Source organism: Phoenix dactylifera, chromosome 11 (genome assembly GCF_051530095.1).
Source record: "Phoenix dactylifera cultivar Ajwa chromosome 11, Ajwa_hap1_PhDact_Kaust_v1.1, whole genome shotgun sequence".
NCBI classification, from domain to species: domain Eukaryota; kingdom Viridiplantae; phylum Streptophyta; class Magnoliopsida; order Arecales; family Arecaceae; genus Phoenix; species Phoenix dactylifera.
The window spans coordinates 15,439,910-15,461,155 of NC_143200.1; the positions used below are offsets into that span (position 1 = coordinate 15,439,910).

The 21,246-nt window shown below is 38.3% G+C and overlaps 1 protein-coding gene across 2 annotated transcripts; it reads right to left on the minus strand.

Moving 5' to 3' along the window:
• Nucleotides 1-4,288: 4,288 nt before the first annotated feature.
• Nucleotides 4,289-20,353, minus strand: LOC103723664 (guanosine nucleotide diphosphate dissociation inhibitor 1). 2 transcript variants are annotated; one of them, XM_008814643.5, is made up of 13 exons: nucleotides 20,082-20,353; nucleotides 18,673-18,735; nucleotides 17,118-17,201; nucleotides 11,964-12,071; nucleotides 11,662-11,834; nucleotides 9,532-9,643; nucleotides 7,074-7,154; nucleotides 6,927-6,989; nucleotides 6,663-6,764; nucleotides 6,295-6,419; nucleotides 5,959-6,169; nucleotides 5,808-5,882; nucleotides 4,289-4,595 (listed from the first exon to the last, which is right to left on the minus strand). In XM_008814643.5, the coding sequence occupies exons 1-13, from the start codon at nucleotides 20,166-20,168 to the stop codon at nucleotides 4,545-4,547; spliced, it is 1,335 nt and encodes a 444-aa protein (XP_008812865.1). In that variant the 5' UTR covers nucleotides 20,169-20,353; the 3' UTR covers nucleotides 4,289-4,544. The 2 variants fall into 2 exon arrangements, with proteins under 2 accessions (XP_008812865.1, XP_088563014.1); XM_088706888.1 differs by having other exon boundaries at nucleotides 19,980-20,279.
• Between the last annotated feature and the right edge of the window lie 893 nt (nucleotides 20,354-21,246).

Sequence of the window (21,246 nt, forward strand, 5' to 3'; positions counted from 1 at the left end):
CTTTTTCAACTTTCTTGCCATCCACTTCAAATCTGGGCAATCTATCTTATAATGCCCGGGTTTGTTACACTCATAGCAAATGGGAGTTTCTTTTTCCTTTTCTTTGTCCTTACCCTTTTCTTTGCTTGAGTTACCTTTAAGGAAGGGTTTCTTTTTATGGAACCTATTCTTACATCTCATAAATTTTCTGAATCTTCTCCCAAGCACAGCCATCCCTTCTTCATCGATTTCTTCATCATCATCCGAATCTTCCGATTCAGTTAGTTGTTTAGGGGCGGTAGTCTTTAGAGCAATGGGCTTTCTTCTCTTGACCTCATCTTCTGAATTTTGCCTCATTGTCAACTCATGGGTCATGAGTGATCCTAGAAGCTCCTCTAACTGTAGTGTGTTGAGGTCCTTTGCTTCTTGAATAGCGGTTACCTTGGCCTCCCAATTCCTTGGTAGAGACCTGAGAATTTTTCGCACCAAATCAGAGTTAGAGTAAGATTTTCCTAAACTCTTAAGCCCATTTATAATGTCAGTAAAACGAGTAAACATTTCAGTTATGGACTCAGTAGATTCCATTTTAAACAATTCATACTTGTGTACTAATATGTTTATCTTTGACTCCTTAACTTGATTGGTCCCTTCATGTGTGACCTCAAGTCTGTCCCAAATTTCTTTGGCAGTAGTGCAAGTAGATATTCTATTAAACTCATTTACATCTAATGAGCAGTAAAGTACATTTATAGCTTTTGCATTTAACTGTGCTAATCTTCTATCACTTTCATTCCAATCCATTTCTGGTTTGGGTATGATAGTGCCCTCTATGTTAAGTGTGGGTGTGTGAGGTCCTCTAGTGATGATTTGCCATAGTTCATAGTCTGAAGCTTGAATGAATATCCTCATTCTAGCTTTCCAATATGTGTAGTTTGTGCCATTAAATAGAGGTGGTCTATTTGTGGATTGCCCCTCACTCATAGAACATCCCACTTGGGTTGTCATGATCTTTAACTCTTGATTGTGAGATCAATGAGTACTATTAGAGCACCTTGCTCTGATACCACTTGTTGCCCAAGGTGACAAGCCCAGAGGGGGGGGGGGTGAATTGGTTTCTTTTAAATTTAAACTATCTTACTCAAGTCAAATAGATGGTTAGTAAGCTAAGGCAATTCACAACACAAACAACACAAAGTATAGTGGTTCGGTGCTCTCCTTAGCACCTACGTCCACTCCCCAAGCGACCCCTTGGGAATTCACTATAATCTCGCGGATTACAGTTGGATTGTTTTCCGGGCTCACAATTCAAAAACCTTTGTTGGTTTTACGGGCTCACCAACGAACCTATACACTTTGGTTTTCCGGGTTCACCAAAAACCTTTGTTGGTTTTGCGGGTTCACCAACGAACCTTTACACTTTGGTTTTCCGGGTTCATCAAAAACCTTTGTTGGTTTTACGGGTTCACCAACGAACCTTTACAAATAGTTCGACAAACAAAAAGAAAGATTCAAACTCCTAAATGAGCAAATGAAACAATATTAACTACAAAGAAGAGTTAGAAAGTATTTATCGCTTTGAAGTGGCTTTGCTCTTCTTTGTCAAGGATGCTTCACTCTTCAAGGGAGGATGGAGCTCTTGATGACTCTTTGAATCTGCTTAACCCCTTTCTTTGATTCTTGAATGAAGCACTTGAATGAAGAAGATTAGGGCACTTTTGTTTTCTTGTGTACTCTTTGATATCTCTTTCAAAAGTTGTTCTATCTAATGAATAGTGCCCCTTTAAATAGCTTCCCACATCCTTTGGACAAGCCCCAATGGTTAGATTTGAAAAACTAGCCGTTACTGACCTTGGGAAGGACAAAAAGTACATCTGCAGAACTAGCCGTTATGCTTTAGCCCGTGTTTGGGTCGGCTCAACCTGTCCTTGGGTCGACCCAACTTTCACTTGGGTCGACTCAAACATTCCTTGGGTCGACCCTCTCAGAAAACACAGAAACTTGAAATTTCAGCCTTCCTTCCCATGGGTCGACCCAACCATTCTTTGGGTCGACTCAAAGTTCACTTGGGTCGACTCAACTTCTTCTTGGGTCGACCCTCTCAGTAATTCCAGAGAACCATTTTCTGTCTGCCTTTCTGTCTTGCCTTTGGGTCGACCCTCTCAGGGTTTGGGTCGACTCAAGCTTGGGTCGACTCAACCACTGTTTGGGTCGACCCTCTCAGTAAATCGAGAGAACATATTTTTTTTCATGTTTTGAGGTTCTTGAAGTTTGGGTCGACTTATGCTTACCTTGGGTCGACCCAACTCACTGTTCATCTGTGCCAATTTTGCAGAAGTGTGCCAAATGACTTCTTGATGTGCCGGGGTCGACCCAATCATCCTTTGGGTCGACTCAATCTACACTTTGCTGCATCTCAAGGTTAGATTCATTCAAATGAACAAAGACATGTATCTATATCAATTCATACAAATATACTGAGAGTAATGAACTTATAAATGAAGTATCAATTTAACTTATAATATACTCTAGATAATTGCTTGTTAATCATCAAAATAACACTATCATCCTCACTTTATTTGGAGGGAGATCTACACCCGAGCCCCGTTGGTGTTCCTTGCAGTCAGCTAGGCTCTTGGCGATGGGCGTTTCATTGAAGTCTTGAGGGACAGTTGGGTGACTGAGATGCCGCTCTGTCGTTTACCGATGATGGTGGATGCGGCAAGGCTTACCGGGTGCAGAGTTACCGATCTACTCGTCCCTGGTGAGGGGAGGTGGAGCGAGGGCTTCATCAGGGAGACCTTCGGAGAGCAATTGGCGAAGAGGATCTTGGCCTTACCTGTTCCATTCGGAGAGGAGGAGGACAGACTAATTTGGGCGCCGACGTGGCGATTGAGAATGCGCGCTAAAGATCTTTATGCTTTGCTTAGTAGGGAGCCGACTCGACAGATTGACGGTGGCTGGATCTAGAGAATGCGGGTACATCCCTGCGTGGCCATATTCTTTTGGAAGGTGGCATGGAGTTGCCTTCTGCCTAAGAGCATGCTTACTGGGAGAGGTGTTCGGACCACGCCATTTTGTAAGGTTAGTCCGGACACCAAGGAGTCGATTAGCCATGTCCTCCTCGAGTGTCCTAGGGTAGCGCAGATCTAGATGATGGTTTCCATTCCATTACCGAGGGCCCTGGTGTTGGCAGAGGACCTTCTAGGCTACTTGAGGGATGCACTACGGAGGCCGAGCACCGCCAAGTGGGGGTCACGTGTGCATACCTGGCCTATCATATCTGGTTGGACATGAACATTCGTATCTTCGAAGGCAGGAGGTCGATACCGAGGACGGTGGTGGAGAGAGCTTTTCTTCATGCCGCGAAGATCGCTTTGGCTTCTGCTATAATCTCATTTGGGATGGCTAAGGACATCTGTGACCCCCACTCCACTGACAGCGCCCAAGTTTGTCCTTGTCTCTTGGGAGCCCCCATCCCTTGGCTATCTCAAGGTGAACTTCGACAGTGGTGCATCGGCGGATGGAGCCTATGGAGGTATGGGCTTTGTGATCATGGATCACGATGCCAGATTGGTTGCAGCTAGGGGGCGATGCACCTTCAACTTGACCATTATAGGGGTGAAGTTGCGGACAGCATGGAAGAGTATCACCTTCGCGAGGCGCGTACTCTACACGGACAGTGTATGCCTTGAGAGGGATTCCATCTCCGTGATCGACTAAATACGAGATGAGGGTTGGTCTGGAGATGGTCACCCGCTGCTTCATGATATCCACAGTCTGGTTATGAGTTTGGGTTTCTTTCAGGCAACCCATGGATATCGAAAGATAAACAAAGCCGCTGACTGGATTGCCTCCTTCGTAGCTCAGCACTCTAAAAAGATCCTATGGATGAGTGTGATAGCTATCCCTCCTCTACGTCACTTTCTTTCGCTTGATTTTGCTGGCCATACTCATATGAGGGCTGTATGAGCAGCAATTGTACCACAAAAAAAAAAAAAGAAAAGAAAAAGCAAGACCGTAGATGCCATATGCTGCAACCTTAGATGTACGCTTAGCAGGCTTGGAATGTGCAAGGCGGGGGCAGTTTGGGCAGCATCCATATCCAATTAAAACTCATTATCCCCGCCGGCCACCGAATTCTACCAACAGCCTTAGTGGCCGAGTTGGCATGTCCGTGCCTTAGTGGGGTCTGCCATGGGCAAGGGATACCATGTTAAATTAACAAATATATTAGCAACCGTGAAGCAAGAAAGGGCAATAATGTGACTGTCCTGAACAAATCACAATATCACAGGCATAATACTCCACATCTCCACAATACCCTTCGCAATGACATACAAACTAGAAGCCAGTGAATTTTGATGTACAGCAGATAAAACTTTGTAATACCACACATTTAAAAGGATTGTTATGTTAATAAATGGCCTGTGGTAGAAGACATTCAAGAAGCATCAGAAACACCATAATGCAAGAGCACTTTTTTCTGCACAATGCTAGCTATATCATATAGAGATCAGCTGAAAATATTACAGGGATGACAGAATCTTGTCACTCCTGCCGTGTTATCATTCTTCAGCAGCACTAGCAGCACTCAGATCCACGCTGAGATCAACATTCTGCAGTAATAAGAGGACGTTAGAACTCATTCAAACTTGTGGTAATCACATACTTATGGAGAATAAATATTAGACTATAGTATAAAGTGGAACAAGAGAATGTTACAACGTGCACTAAGGATACTAAAGAACTTCTTTATAAAATAAAGCAGAATCTTTAGAAACCAAAAATCTTGTAGATGTGAGGCAAAAGCAAGAAGATACTCAGGAATAAGATGATAATGATAAAGTAATAGATATCATCATCCTGAGATGGTATAATATGAAACAAGAACCAGTGGACAGGGGATAGGTTTTGGATTGTTAGTAGAACAGAAGGGATGATCTATCAACATCTGGATCAAAGTTTACAGAATACGTGCTTTGATAGAAGATCTAGTTGATAGGGATGAACAAACAAAGGATACAGATATCCCAAATAGCAGGGAGGCACTAGCCTACCGCATAAAATATAAATATTGCTTACTGGTTTTGGCTGTGGTTGTTTATAGAAAATTTAGCATAACTCTTATATAGATTTATATGTCCAAACAATAACTTGGCAATGTTCTAGATCATGCATCTCATTAGGCGGTTCTTTGGCATACTGGACTCGTAACAATTGCAAAGACAGTTGCTTAGAAAATAAAACATAAGGAGCCAATAGTGCACTAAGTATTTATGTGTGCAACCACGCTTGGCTTGGCTTCAAAGCATTATTCTGGAAAGAAAAGAAGGATTACAGGGAATTTTGTGTGCATGTTTTCACAATTGGGAAGGCAGTTGCTCAGAGAATAAAATTTAGTATAGTTCTATCTTAATATGGATATAGATTCGTATGACCAAACAATAATTGGGCAATGTTCTAGATCATGCATCCTATAAGGCGGTTCTTTTAACATACTGGACTCATAACAATTGCGAAGACAGTTGCTTAAAGAATGAAACATAAGGAGCCAATAGTGCACTAAGTATTTATGTGTGTGCAGCCATAGCCATGCTTGTCTTGGCTTCACAGCATTATTCTGTAAGGAAAAGAAGGATTACAGGGAAATCCGTGTGCATGCTTTCACAATTGTGAAGACAGTTGCTCAGAGAATAAAATCTCAGGAGCCAATAGTGTGACAAGTATTTGTATGTATCTGGCCATGCTTGACTTGGCTTAGCAGCATTATTCTGCAAGGAAAAGGATTGCAGAGACAATAGGGCATAAACACGAGGCAAAGTCATTACCTTTCCGGTGATCATGCGATACATATGAAGCACATCCATGACAGTTGACTCAAAATGTGTCGTAGCATCGTAACTCTGCAAATAGTGCACTTGTCAGTGGATTTCTGCAACTTGAAGCTAGAATATGTAATTACACATCATCAAGACATACAGTTGAGATGAAGCAATTATCCAGAGAGGGTTCATTGACAGGTACGAATCTGTCATAAGTATCAAAGAATAGCTCATCTACTGGCCCAAGAAGATCAATCCCTGGCTTTAGTTCTATCTCTGGACGATCAGTCTCAGCTTCTGTTGAGACAAATGCAATGAACTTCCCTCTTGGAGCAACATTGTGTGAATAAGAACAACAGAAGAGATACCTATAAAACCATATGAAATGAAAATCACAGACCAAGATAGGTGTTGCAGAAAGAGTAAACAAATATCATGAAGAATTCAGTGCATTGGACATGAACTGATTAGTGCCTCAAGAAAGAAGACTGACATGTCTGACTTGCGTCCCAGTTGCTTCTGTGGCAGAATAACCTGCACTGAATGAGAGTCATCGGTATTTGGGATGGGATGGCTCATAATAGCTATCGCCCTTGCAACCTTTCCAACCTTTCTAACCTGCAGAAAACAAGTCTTTTAGTTTTAGCGAGTGGTCATTTATCTTCAAAACTCTTCCTAGATAATCTAACATTAGTTCTGCTACAATATGATGTTCTGAAATGCATATGTTGCTGATCAACTCATATAGTAGCGTATATTGTCCAGAATAATGGAAATATATCGACATTTTAAATAAATCACAGACAATATACATTCTAAGATACCATCAGATAGAGTTCGCGAAAAAATATGGGCATTTACCTTATTTGGTAAGTAGGAAGGGTCACATACGACCTTCTTGCACTTAGCAGTTTCCCCTTCTGATGTCACACCACAAACTTTTCCTTCCACATCAAATTCAACCTGCACAAGTGAATTTAATGCAATCTATCAGGAAAAATCTTCATTAAACAGGACAATTCAGTAGCATTCCAAAATATTTGTACGATCATTTAAAACTGCATTTATACTTTCATAAATCATTAAAAAAAACCATGATAAGCATGTATAGTAGTAGTAAAGCACCTTGCACTCTGGTTTATTTAACATGTATGTTCCACCATAAACAGCACTAAGGCGTGCAAAAGCCTGTAAGCGCAGCAAACACCTCAAATTAAGTAGATGAGATAATTATAAAAATTATAATGAAGTCTCAAAATGGAAATGACCAACCTGTGGTAGCTCTCCTAATCCATATAGAGGATAGATATATGGCGATCCTCCTTGAAAACGAGCTAGAGATTCTGAATAAAGCTATCACAAATACCAACCAACAATATTAGCACCAATTTTATCCCAGAAATAATGGCTTTGGCGAGAGATTCAATTCATTTTTGTAGAGAATTTAAAGGTATTCTCTGATTAGAAACAAGAAGTTTGATCCCTACAAAGAGCGTAAGAACATGAACAAAGGGTCATGACGAACTCAAAGAAGGTATTTGGCAGCTTAGTTGAGTCCAATATGGTGCATATTTTGCTAAATCAACTGGTTTGAAGACAAGGGCTTCCTGTGCTATTTTGCTAAAAAACAGAAAGCACCAATGTACATCCAAGGATCAACCAGGAGAATAGAAGATAAGATGGTAACAGATTTCATGAATCAAACCCTGAAACTCGAGAAGCAACTAATGGAGTTAAGAACTACCCAGATTAGGGCATAAAGCTAAAATATATCCTTAGAAAGCATTCCAACTATGAGAAAGACTGCACTATAGGGTAATCGCATAGATGATCCATGATGAGAGTACAAAAGTGAAATCTTCATATTATCTTAATTAGTATTATAGTTAATTTTTATTAATAAAATTAATTAATTAATGTTTTATTTGTGTTTGAGTGAAATTAATCCAAGAGACCCAGTAACTCTGGATTTGAGCCCAAAGCCTGGCATTCCGAGCTCAACAAATCCTCAGCGTCTCATCTGAGCCTCAAGTCGCCCGTCATCCGCATGCAATCCATATCACTGTAACCACATGTTTCAGCTAGCACAAATGCCCGCATCGTGGAGCTTCTTAGCATCATCAAAACTGTCCATGTGGCTCTCCAAGCATCATGGTATCTCCTCCAAGGGACCTAAGCCAAACCGGCTCTTCAATTCAAGCCACATCTCATTCATGGTTTCGGATTCCCTATTTCAAGAACATTCAGCTGCATTCCATTCTTCCCATCATTCATCTATACTCAAACATCAAAACAAATTTCATGCATCCACGTCAACGGGTTGAAGCAAGATCAACATCCCATCTCCTTTATTTAGGAACAAACCCAACATAAAAGTCTTCCCAGTTTTTCATCCCATCTACCCGTGAAGCACATCTTCAATGAACAGAGCATGCGTCGCCCCCGTGTATTCATGATCTCCAAGCATTTGTGGTGACATGCGTAACTCCCAAGCATATCAGCAGCCATCGGAGGAGAAGAGTCCCAAGCCGAGTCTTCTTAACTTCCCAAACGTCTGCAACGCTTCCAGCTGAAGAGTCCCAAGCGATTCAAATTCATCCCGTATCTCAAGCAAACGCGGATCATTCCAAGCTGCATTCAAATCCATGCGGTTCAGATGCTTCATCATCCCAACAGCCGTTTCGTCCAGGGAAGTCCAGCCGAATCAAAACCTTCCCATGACCAAGTCCATCGCAAAGCACCCAGCAATCTCGGTTCGACTTCCATCGCGAAAACAGGGAGCAAATTAAACGGCCGGTTTGATCTTCATTGATTCCCAGCGTCTCTTGAGCTTTGGGAAAATTCTATAAAAGGGGGAGCCATCCGGTGGAAGAAAGGAGGAGGCGAGGGGAGGTCACAGAACGGAAGGGAGAAAGCAGCCGACGAGGAAGGAGAGAACCACACGGTGGAGGAAAAGGAGGAGGCGAGGGGAAGCCACGGAACCAGGGAAGCCAACATCCATTTCTTTCCCAGCCGAGCGAGAGAGGAGAAGAGGCCACGAAAGGGAGAAAGCCCACGGGAGAAGAAGAATCCATGCAGATTCTCGTGTAAAGAACGGAAATATATATGTAGGAAGCACAAGAAAAATGTTCGTTTTTTATGCATCATACACAGATAGTTACATTTCATCCCAGTTCTCCACTCTCATAGAAAACATTATTAAAAATATAAAGAAAAAGTTAGGTTGTATGGGTGAAAGTTACAGCATTCTTAATAAGAATGTCAGGTCATTAACTATGATATGCAACAAACAGATTCACTCCCTTTGCTACTTTTGTGTCTTGAAATGTCCAAAAGCTAAACAACTTGTTTTCCTACTAGGAAACTCAGTGGACTAAGTTTTTATAATTTTCACCTATATACCACAAAATAAAGAGGGTATATGCAACTTAAATAGTTTTCTATAAAGGCTGTAATCAGGTAACACGCATGACGCTTGATTGCAATGGACTAAGAGTTGGGAGATATGATTTCATCATTTAAATTTCTTGTCCCTCTTGAAGCTCTTTCTAGACAATTAAGTGCTTACCTGGTTGACTGTACTGGGTAAGTTTTATATCCATTAAACAAACTGGGGAGTGTGTACAACATAAAGGAAATGCCATCTTCATGGATCTGAAAACCTCTGACTGAATGGCAGGGTGCATTTGACCACTCAAAAAGAGTGGATGCACTTAGCAACAAGCCTTACCTTCATCCTTTTAACAGTATCAAGGGCAGGTTCATTTAGATATCGGTCATCTCTATGAAGAGCCAATGCGTGACCAATGACGTCCACTGTATTGTCATCCAGTCCATATTTGCTGATCAAGAAAAGATAGGAAGGAAAAAAGAAAACAGAATGAATTGCAAGAGCAAAACATTAAATATGTTACTAGATCATATTTGGTATCAAAACATCCTGACCATATGCTTCTTACAGAAAAGTTCACCAATGAACACAAAACACACAGGAATCCCATGCTAACAACACAGCAAGATCCATCAGAGATACATACAAAGGCAATCATGACTTGGATCACAAATAAGAATTTAATTGCAAAGGACAGAACCTTGTTTTTCACATTAAGAGCAGTTAACAGAAAGAGTCAAGAATGTGTGGTGGATGGAGATGTTGCATGCTTAACAAAACGTATGATGTCCTAATATATTATGGAGTTCAAACAAGGGCAGAAAACTGCTTGGTGGATGGGGTGTTGTATTCTTAATAAAATATATGATATTATGATATCTTATGGAGATCAAACAAGAGCGAAAAAATGTGTATGCATGAAGGTGCACTGAATAGTTCTGTTATACAGGATTTAAAGAAACGTTTGGTGACACGACATGATATCAGCTGAGTAGCAAATTGTGGTGCTGGGAAAGGCAAGGCCTGTGTCATGATTGTTTTGTTCAAACGTTGTGACATGACAAATAATTACTCATTAGAGGTATTCTCAAATTATTAGAGAGGAGGAAGAGAGAAGTTTGGGGGGGGGGGGGGGGGGTGTTGCATTGCCTAAGTGAAAAAACCAGAAGAATTATGATCTATGAGAGAAGAGAGGAGCAAAAGAAAATGAAAGAAGACTTGAACGAAGAAGGAAAAGGTCTCCTAATTTCACAATTTAGCCAGCCTTGGAGGATCCTAGTTCAACTAGGACTCCCATATCAACAAAAGAGCTGAAAGGTCTGAGAATTTCCTTTCATTTTTTTTTTTCAAAATGCACCAGCAGCTCCAAGTATCCTAGTTCATTAGTATCTTCTTGCATTTTCTTTCTCTTCTTTGAAAAATTCAAATGAGAAGAGATTCTAGAGAGGAACTATGGTAACCAGTAACCATCATAACTTTTTTATATGGTTGACTGTAATGAGTTCACACTAGAAAGGATGCTTAAGGGAAGAGTCGTGAATGACCATGCTAAGATAGGTGCATCAGAATTCAATGATTATTTCCTTGTCCATATTTATCTTTTTGATAGTCCTTGAAGGCTAACTCTTATTAGGGAAAGAAACATGGTGTTCACCACCTAAAGTGACTGATCAAAGGTATTTTTCTTGACAGTAGGATTAATATTTAAACCTTTAGGAAAACCCTTTTGTTGTAACCAACTAGTCAAATCAATATGCAATAGGCTAGCCATCTCTCTATATCCAGACTTGCATATCAGATTAAAAACAAGAACTTCTTCTTCTCTACTTTCATGGTGCAAGTCGTTTTATAAAGTAAAACCTTTTAATGCTAAGTACAGTTTTCATAGCTGAAGCAAAACCATTATTTATCCACTTTGTCTCCCTCAAGACTCTTTATTATTCAATTCCTTCTTTAGTTTTCTAATTTGCTAGTTGATCCTTTTTAACATATCTTAAGCTTTTTTACTCTCATATAAATATTATTTTTAATCCCTATTACTTTCCACACCTTCCTTTAATCAGTATACTAGTCTTTGTAGATTAATTTAAATATATATTCATGACAACCGTAAAAGTTTAGCAGTCTTGCAGTTTTTTCTTGTTCTTTTATAAAAACCTTCAAAACTCAACTCAAGTTCTAGAGCTTTTTTGGCTTTTTTTATAATATATATATATATATGATTGCTTATTAATGACTTCAACGAATATGGATTGACTTATTAAATTGAGCCTTTATTTTACACGTTAAAATGCCATGGTAAAGCTATTCTTTCAGCTAAGACAATTTTGTTAAAAGAAAAAAAAAATCAAAAAGCAATATGTAAGACAAATAAGGAATTCTACAGAATATATCACAGTCAAACATTATACTGTAAAAAGAAGAGCTCCACAATGTGGAAATGATAGGCAACATTAATTAGGTACCCACGAGATAAGTTCTCTAGTTGTCACTCTTGTAAGATCCAGTCCCCCATGTGTTTTTGGATCATTTTCATCGTAATCCTGGACGTAAATGAAGAATTTCCGAGCTCGGCGCTTCTCAAACAAACCCATCAATGGAGATTTGAGTGCTTCTATATCAGTTGCAGGAACTTTGTGAATCTATCTCAATGAGAAAAGAACAGCAGGTATTAAAAATAAGCATCATCAAACACCAAGCAATGGTAACAAATTACCAAAATGACAATGTTTCCTAACCAAGGAAGCAACTAATAAAGCACACAAGCATACCTTTCCTTTATTAAAAACATAGCTCCCATCCACTGCTTTGAAGGAAAGATATTTTGTAACATCAGTATGTATGAGAACACGAACCAGAGTACCATTTGCCATGATGAACTAGTCAAACAAACATTACTTAATCAGTTATATTATCAAAAAATAAAATAATTAAAATAGACTACATGTACATCAAAATGATTATTGCAAGCACTGTCAATTGCCAAACTGATAAAGAACTCAAAAAGACAAGGATGCTTGCACCCCTTGACATTCTATGATGATAGTTTGATAACTCATGGTTGCAAATTCCAACATAGGCTTGCCCAAAATGAACATTTTAAAATCAAGTGCTTAATCAAGTTGATTGTTTCATTATAAAGTGGTGCGAACACCAGTCCTAGATCATCGATCAGACACGTGTACAGTCGCAGGCACAGAAGGGTAGCCCACCCAGTGACACTTTGGCTGGATGACAGATTATGAGAGAGTTTTTTATGTTTTATGTATTGGGTACTTTGGTCTTTTCCGTAGGGGTACTTTAGTTTGTCTTTTCTTTTTAGTTTTTGCCTATATAAAGGCTTGTAAGGCTTTGTTAAAGGGATGATTAATTTTGAGAGCTTCCTCATATTTTTTTTTGTTGGTGGATTCCACCACCCCGTTGGTGGATTCCGCGGGTTTAGTTACCATTGTTCGGTAAATTCCAGACGTCCTATTGGTGAATTTCTAGGATTTGCATCGTCCGAGACGTTGTTCTGCATCATAAAGTGTCCACATTAACTGCAGTTTGTTAACCTAAACTATTCTTCTGAAAAGACATCTATTTTGTGAAAAATGCAAAATGACAGCACTACTGAAAACATAAATAAGCAGAAACTTGGACCGATGAAGAGCATTCCTAACATAACATAAATATACGCTGCATTTTGTTACAAAGAGATATAGTTGTTTGAGACATCCAGTCATACTTTTCACCTACAAAGATCTCTCTTATAAGTTATAATAGTACGCACCTAGACAAAGTGCCCACATGCTATGATAGACAACATAAGCAATAAGCCTCATACAATCGCTTTTGGTTTTGTGTTGCGATTTATTATTCAACATAGTTTGCATATAAATTCAAGCACTGTTGATCAAAACTTCCATTTCTTTTTGCACTTCCACCCAAGTCCCCACCCCCTCCCCCTGCCCCCTCTTTTCAAGTTATACCAAAGACCCATTGAGACCAGTGTCTGTTGTGCCGGTACCAGGCCCTGGACCGGTTGCCCGGTAGCATGGGTCGGTATGAGCCCATGCCGGGCTGGGCCGAGCTTGTACCAACACAGTAGAAGAGGTGGGGGAGAAGGCGAACGGAAGAGAGGAAAAGAGAGAAGGGGAGAGGAGGGTGGCCGGCTTTCGCCGACCCGGACGGAGGAGGCGGAGGCTGGCGACCTGGGCGGAGGCCAGCGGAGGAGGCCTCCATGGCCGAGTCCCCTATTTCATTCGAAATAGGGGTCCGACCGCTTTTTTTATTTTTTCCAACTTCACTTAAATATCGCGAAATTAAAAAAGCGCCCGGACTTCTGTTTCGAACAAAATAGGAGACCCGGTCGCAGAGCGCAGAGGAGTCTCCTCCGCGCGGCTCGTCGGCCTCCGCACAGCTCGCTGGCCTCCACCTCCCTCTCTCTTCCTTCCTCTCCCTCCTTCCCTCCCCTGCTCGCTCTCTCTTTCGCTCTCCTCCCCCTCCAATGATGACTTTTCTTTTTCGTTGCTAGAACCGTCCCGGTCCGCCGCCGAGACGGCTCGGTACGACCAGAATCGTCCGATTCGGGACGGTTCTGCCGACCTTGATTGAGACCATGTCTAGAATGCTAGTCTCTCATTTAATCCATCCAAAATGTCTTCATACCTCAACTACTAAGCCTTATCCAATCTATGAATGATTGGTTTTATAGATTAATTTGGTATACCAAGACTACCTCTAATATACAAATTTCTGAGCTGACGCTCCCTAGCTTTGCTATATTTTAAATATATTCAACTTTATCAAACATCTCATGACATGTGACTTTACATTGCCCAATGTTTTAGTACACATATTCGTGGGTTTCCTAATGCTTTCAAAGTAAGCAGGGATTGGAAGATGTAACTTGTGAATGGATTTTTGAATGACTTTCAAAGTACCGAATGACATTCAAAGTAAACGGGCTTGTTTTTTGGCTTTCTCAAAAGAGACCCAATAAGGATTGACTGAAAAGGCATGTAGCTGCTTGCAATTTGGGAAGATATAAATTCATAGTTGTGAAACTTCTGAAACATTTTCTAAAGTAAATCACTCAACTTGCTTATCTTGTGTATTATTAGTATGTTTATTTTGTTTATATCTTTAAAATATTTTTTTGGATTCAGCTTTATGATTTTATGAGGGCTGGCTTGGTGCAACAGTAAGGTTGCTCCATTTGACTTAGGTCTTACGGATTTCGAACAGATAATAGTCTCTGCGCATACTAGGGTAAAACTGCGTACATCTAACCCTCCTCAGACCCAGGACTGGGGCGCTCTTTAACATGATTTTATACTGCTTAAATTTATAATTTTGCATAATTATTTGTTGTTCTTGCATTAGCATTGCATGATTTTTTTTCATTTTGGGTTCAGGTTCATGTTTATTGTGTATTCCAAGTAGGTTACCCTAGAACTGTGTGGCATCACTTATTCATGTATTATGTTTTGTTATCGAAACCTTCACATAGTTCAAGTTATGAAAAAATTAGTTCACAAAATGTAGACCAAGTCTTGTCTCATAGCTTATATATAGTGCATCTTCAAAACATAAAAGACAATAGACATATGCAACAAAAGCCAATCTATCCATTTTTGGGGTTTCAATGTTTCATCAACCCTTTTCATTAATATATATAAACAAATTGCTAACATTCAGAAAGATGTACCATGGTGCATGTTATTTGCGGATGACATAGTGGTGATTAATGAAAAGATAAATGGATTAAATACTAAATTGGACTTATGAAGGACACTTTTAAAGGATAAGGGCTTCAAAACCAGTAGACCAACAATTACATGAAATACAAATTTAGCAAGAATGGAATTAACATATGATTCTGATTAAGATTGATTGATAAAAGATGCCACAAAGTGATATAAATAATTATTTAAGATTTGTCATACAAATTAATGGGGAGGTGGATGAAAATATTGTAAAAAAATTAGAGCTGTTAGATGAAATGGAGAGATGCATCAGGAATTTATGTGATAGGCACATATCTTGAAGACATAAGAGAAACTTTCATAAAATAATGACAAGGACTGCAATGTTTTATGGTTTGGAATGATGGCAATAAGAAAGTACATGAGTGTGGCAGAAATGAAAATGTTAAAATGGATATATGAAAAATGAATATATTAAAGAAGCCATAAGAGTTGCAAAAATTATGGGCAAAGCAATGGAAAATCAATTCAGATGGTATGGATATGTACAATGAAGATATAAAGAGGATCTAGTAAGAAGAGTTACTTCACTTTGTGCTGAAGGTTGGAGGAAAAGGAGGAAAAGACCTAAGATAGCATGGATGGAGGTTATGAGGAAGGTTATATAGAAGCCTGAAATAACACTATAGGTGGCCCTAAATAGGAATACTTAGCAAATGAGGATCTATAAAACTAACTCCAAATAGATAAGAGAAGGATGGATGGTTATGACTAATGTTTCATCAACCTTTCTTTGCTGTTTGTCTTAACTAATAGATAGACTGGGATCAAACAAAGATTTCCAACTACCATCCATGCTTCTTTAGATGTATTCTCCCTCTTTCCCAACTATTTCAACAAACCAGAGTTGAATTGCAAAGGGTTCCACCAGTATTTGCTACATATAACCATTTCTAAATTTGTTTCTAAGCTCGTTTCTGATAAAAATCAATAAATGCAAATATCTCTATCAAGGACTCTTCTAATCGGTGATGTTAAAATACAATGGATCATTTAAATAGAAATGCACACAGGTGAGTTCCAATGAGCCAGCTGTCAGCTTGGAAGGTTAGAAAGGTTAGGTTCTTGTAGATCATAAAATGTTATGAAAAAGTATAGCATAACCTTTTCTTTATTTTCCTTTCATTTATTGCTTATGTTTATTATTAACTTCATGTACAGTTATTCTTAAAATTGATAAGTTTGGATCTTTGGGATATTTCCATCGTATGCGCAGCATGTAATACTTACTTTTCTTCATATAGACTCTCATCTAATTACAACAGAAATATATAATAGCATAAGATGATAATTTCTCTGTTAGGCAAAATATCTTCAGTCATCTATAATGGCTCCCTAAATTATTTGATGTCTACTGATTAACAGAGTTTTTTCTTCAAAATCTTTTGGTTCTGAAATATGTATATGAGAATATTTCGCATGGTACTAGATATTCCAGTTTTGACTATTTTAGTTGGCTGCCACCAGCTTCAGGTTAACTCTAAGCTGGAAACGATTGGAGCAGATTAGCATCTTATTTCTGCAAAGTCCATTCTTTCAGACTAGCTTCTGTTTCTTACAACACTCATTAACACTCTCATTTACATTCCACTTATTCAATATTTACTCACAAGGTTCATCCTGTAAAAGTATGCCCACCACCACAATATTTCATCTTGAAGTGCAATGCAATTTTAAAGCCTTCAGAGCAACAAATTCAATAGGAAACTTTAAATATTGGATATGGACAATATTAAATAAAAGTTCTTCAGGGTCAAAAGTTTAAAATCTCAAAGACCTTACCAGGCACCTCATGCCACAATACTATCAAAAAATACAAGAAGTTGAATTTTCTGATAAACTAACAGGACAAGCTTAGTTTTTAACCTAGTAATAAGACGATCCAGGAAAGAAACAGAAGGCAGGGAACAATATAAAGCAGGAAGTTAAAGATTTGGAACTACACAAGCTGAACATTAGTACAATTGATTGCCAATCACTCCAAACAGCTCATATTACTAGTTTCATCATGACAATTTATCATTTTTATTGAAACAAATTATTGAAGTAGACTACATGCATGTGAGGTGAAGTTCAGCTTTTATTACTTCATAACATAATAAATTATAAGTAGCAAGAGTGTATTACTTTATAACATAACAAATTATAAGTAGCAAGAGTGCAGAATAAACAGACCTTTGGAATCATGTCAACATTGTAATCTCTGCTAGGACCCAAATTTGCTGGGGGCTTATCACTGCCCCTAAACCTTTTCCAAAGCTGCATAAGAAAGGACGCTTTAGTTAGTTGACATAGCTCAGGATGTGTACCTCAACAGAAAAAAAAAAAAAAATTATCTGATACATAGCGTGATCAAGGTTTCCATCTTGTCCAACATCTTAATTTATATCAGAAATAAATCCTGAGATATTGGCTCATACAATATTAATATATAATCCAATATTTTCCAATCACCTTTTTTGCTTCCTTAAATAGATGTTTTGACTAATAATCTCAAAATCAATGCACAAAAATACTTGCAATTTCCGACATACCCTATCAGCCAAGATTTTGATATCTTGGTTCTAATATACCAGCTGAGATCTCAGAAAAATCTTGGAACTTTCCGAATTTTCTCATCTTCCATCAAAGCCGAGATTAACTGAGATCTCAGTTCATCTCAATCTCGGTCACCCACCAAGATGATCAATATCTTAGTCTTTAAAAACCTTGACAGTGATATTCATCTTTAAGGCACAAAAGAAATTATTGCTCAGCATATATTACATATATGGTCTCAAATCATAGTTATTGAGAGTAACTTGCACTGCTTGCTTTAGGCCCTGTTTGGGGGAGCTTTTGGACGGCCAAAAAGCACTTTCTGGCCCTCCAAAAGTACTTTTAGATAAAAAAATAGTGTTTGGTAAAATTTTTGAAAAGCTGTTTCAGCTTTTGCGGAAAGCTGAAAACAGCTTTTGGGGAGAAGCTCTAATTTGGAGCTTTCTGAAAATGTTGTTTTTAGCTTTGTCGGAAAGCTGTTTTTTGGACCAAAATACCCCCATTTAAATCACACTTTTTTTTTCCAAAACCCTTATCCCGCCTCTTCCTTTCTCCCTTTCCCTCTCAATCTTCTTCTTCTTCTTTCTCTCTATTTGTTAGAGAGATAAATGATCATTAGAATGATGAAAAATTAATTTACACTAATAATTATAATATTTTATATATTTATTATTGTATTATACTATAAATATAATATTATATTACATTATACCATAATACATTGATACGTTATGTTAAATAATTTAATATTATATTAAATTATTATTCTATAATACATAATGTTATAGTACTATATTATAATAATATTATATTACATTACATTAATATTATACTATATCATATATTTATGTATTAATACATATTATATTTTATTATGCTCTATTATATAATACTGGTAATGTCCTTTATGGTCATGTTAAAGTGCCACAGTACTTTAGAAATGTAGTTACCAAACAGTAAACAGCTTTTTATAAATGTTCTGCTTCAAACAGTTCTACTTCCAACAGCTCTACTTCCAAAAGCTCTACTACTAACAGCTCCCTCAAACAGGGCCTTAGTCTAGCAGCTGCTTGGCAGATGGCATGAGAACAATGTAAGATAATAAAGGTGGTCGATTTCGGCAGGCTCATATATCGTGCAGTAGGCATCAGCTATTTAATGATCCCAGATGAACTTTTTTTCAGATCCTTACCTGGATGAGATTAAGTGAAGTTGACTCTCCTCCATAGTAATCATTCCTGTCCATGTGCAGGACCTGATACACAATGGCAAGTAAAAGAATTTGTCAGCAACCAGTATAGCAAAACGTAGATATAAATTTTAGTTGATTTTCCTAATTTCTCATCAAAAAAGCTGCATGCGATCTTCTGTCAAATTTTATGCTCTCAACAATAGCTAGGATAATGTATGTGCTCAGTGTCAGCTATTCATCTTTCATCTGCTGAAACAAGATTTAATTTTCTGGCAACCAGTAAGAGTCATAAAAATCAAACAACATTGAAAGAAATTTAGTTTGTACTGGATAAATCCATGAGAATCTTTCCTGGGCAGCAACAAAAGTTTCAAGCCTCAGATTTCAAACATGCTGGAAACAAATAAATGGCACAATTATGATAAACTCATATTTTTCTGTGCCTAAGGTTCTTTTTTTTTTTTTGCTTAACCTTTTTTAAATATAGAAATGTATTCAGGTGACCACTAATATTACTCAATCTGAAGATAATCTCTGATCATGTTTCACCTATAATAGTACAATAAGACTGGCAATATTCCTTTAAATTGGCACATAAAATTCATCCACTTATGATTCGCTCTTCTAAAAAATAATAAATATAGCAAATTAAGCACACAAAAAATTGTTATATTTCTAAAGGCGGTAAAATATTCAGGCATGCCTACCAGCACACAGAAACTATGGAGGAATTGAGAGCAATGGACATATCATAAGAACATAATGTTGTCAAAGAAAACTAAGGTTATATATTCACGCACTAAAGCACGTTCAACCAAGACTACACGGAATAATTGAATGCACAAACATCACAAAACCAGCAAGTAACAAGAATCTGGCCTCATATTAACCCTGCTATAGGCGCCATACCAAATCAAGCGATCATAACATTTTCAACAGTATGGAGAAGTTAGAAAACCAAAAGAGGAGACAGGGACCACCAATAGAACTCAAATAACCTCTCCTTCACTTCTCTAGTATCATGCGAATTACTGGATATCGCGACCATCGAGCACACAACTCAAGAAACACTTGCCGTATATTTTACAATGAGATGATGGAATAGCACAAGAAACATCAAATCTAGATCAAAACCAAAACAGTTCAGTCCGCAAAACACTTCATTTCAGCCATCGATCATAAAAATCACAATAACAAAAAGAAATAATCATCAAGGAGTAATCGGAAAAGAAGATATTTTTTAGCAATCTAATGATATCGAACGAGATCGATGCACGCAAAACTCGATCATCGCCAGTTTCAATTACATTAACGGCGTCACAAACAGATGACGAGGGCACCCAAGATTCAAAGCACCGGATCGCATCAAATCCAAGGAATACTCCAGATCAAGAGAGGAAGGAGAAGACCTTGAGGCCATCGACGGAGAGAAGACCGCTGAGAATGCACTCCTTGAGCCCGGTCCCGAGGACTATCACATCGTACTCCTCATCCATGGTGACGCCGAGCGGAGCACAGGGAGATGAGAGCGATCGAAGAGGAAAGTGGTCTCGGTGAGAGAAGAGAATAAAAGGGAGATGAGTAAAGGAGAACAAAAAGGAAAAGCAGGAGAAAGGTAGATGCTTTGTTCAGCTAAAGAAGTCCAAGGGAGGAGGACTCGATCAGACAATGCGGTAACCATTGGTTGCGGAGGAAGAGGAGTTTACGAAAAATATGAGGGCGATTACAGGATATTGGTTGCGGTAACCATTGGTGAGAATAGAGACGTTTTCCGTGGCAACCGCACACAAACTCCAAATAAGCTCGACTTTACTTGGCGTCAAACCCGGTCAAGTGAAATTAGACGACCGAGATTCGAAAATGGAAATCCAAGCCATTTACTATCTCTAAACTACAAACTAACCAAAAAAATTTATAACTCTTTGCCTATGAATCAAGGCATCACAAATTAAACAGCTTAAATAACATGACATGATAAAAAATTTTTCATAGGTTAGAAACATCCAAAGCGGTTGGCGTTTGGTTTGCATGTAATTTAAGATGGTTAGGTCACTATAAATTGTTCAGATTCTCAACTCATGTATCTTGTGACACATTTTAGGACGCAAGCTCTAATTTTATTGTTCATTTTCAAATTACATGCATAGATTTGGAATCTCTATCTTCATTTTTCACTTAACTAGATATAAGGCAATATCCCACCCCTTAGCCTACCTCTCTATCTATAAATACACGCATAGATATGTATATACTCCATCATAGACCATATAATTTGATGATTTGAACCATGGAGCTTAACTTAGACATGTTAAAACACATGCACATGAAAATTTTCAACTGATTTAGATACCAAGCTTCAGTATCGAAAAATTTGCATGTGGATGTTGTACCGGTTGACTGGTTGAGTACCGATATGGAGACTGAAATTGGCACTAAAACATTGTATTGTTGTACAATTAGACCCACCCATTTTGTATACACTTTGACTAATAAGGGATCTGCAAAATACATCATTTTTGTTTTCTAGGTAGCATAGACACTGTAGATGATAATTGTGGTGTGCATTTCCATTTT

What these genes read in the sequence shown, in the direction of transcription:
- LOC103723664 (XM_008814643.5), bottom strand. Translation starts at nt 20,168, where the DNA reads ATGGATGAGGAGTACGATGTGATAGTCCTCGGGACCGGGCTCAAGGAG. An exon ending in ATGTTTTTAATAAAGGAAAG is followed by an intron (nt 11,835 to 11,963) that starts GTATGCTTGTGT and finishes TCATTGAGATAG; the next exon opens with ATTCACAAAGTTCCTGCAAC. An exon ending in ATACTGTTAAAAGGATGAAG is followed by an intron (nt 7,155 to 9,531) that starts GTAAGGCTTGTT and finishes TATTTGTGATAG; the next exon opens with CTTTATTCAGAATCTCTAGC.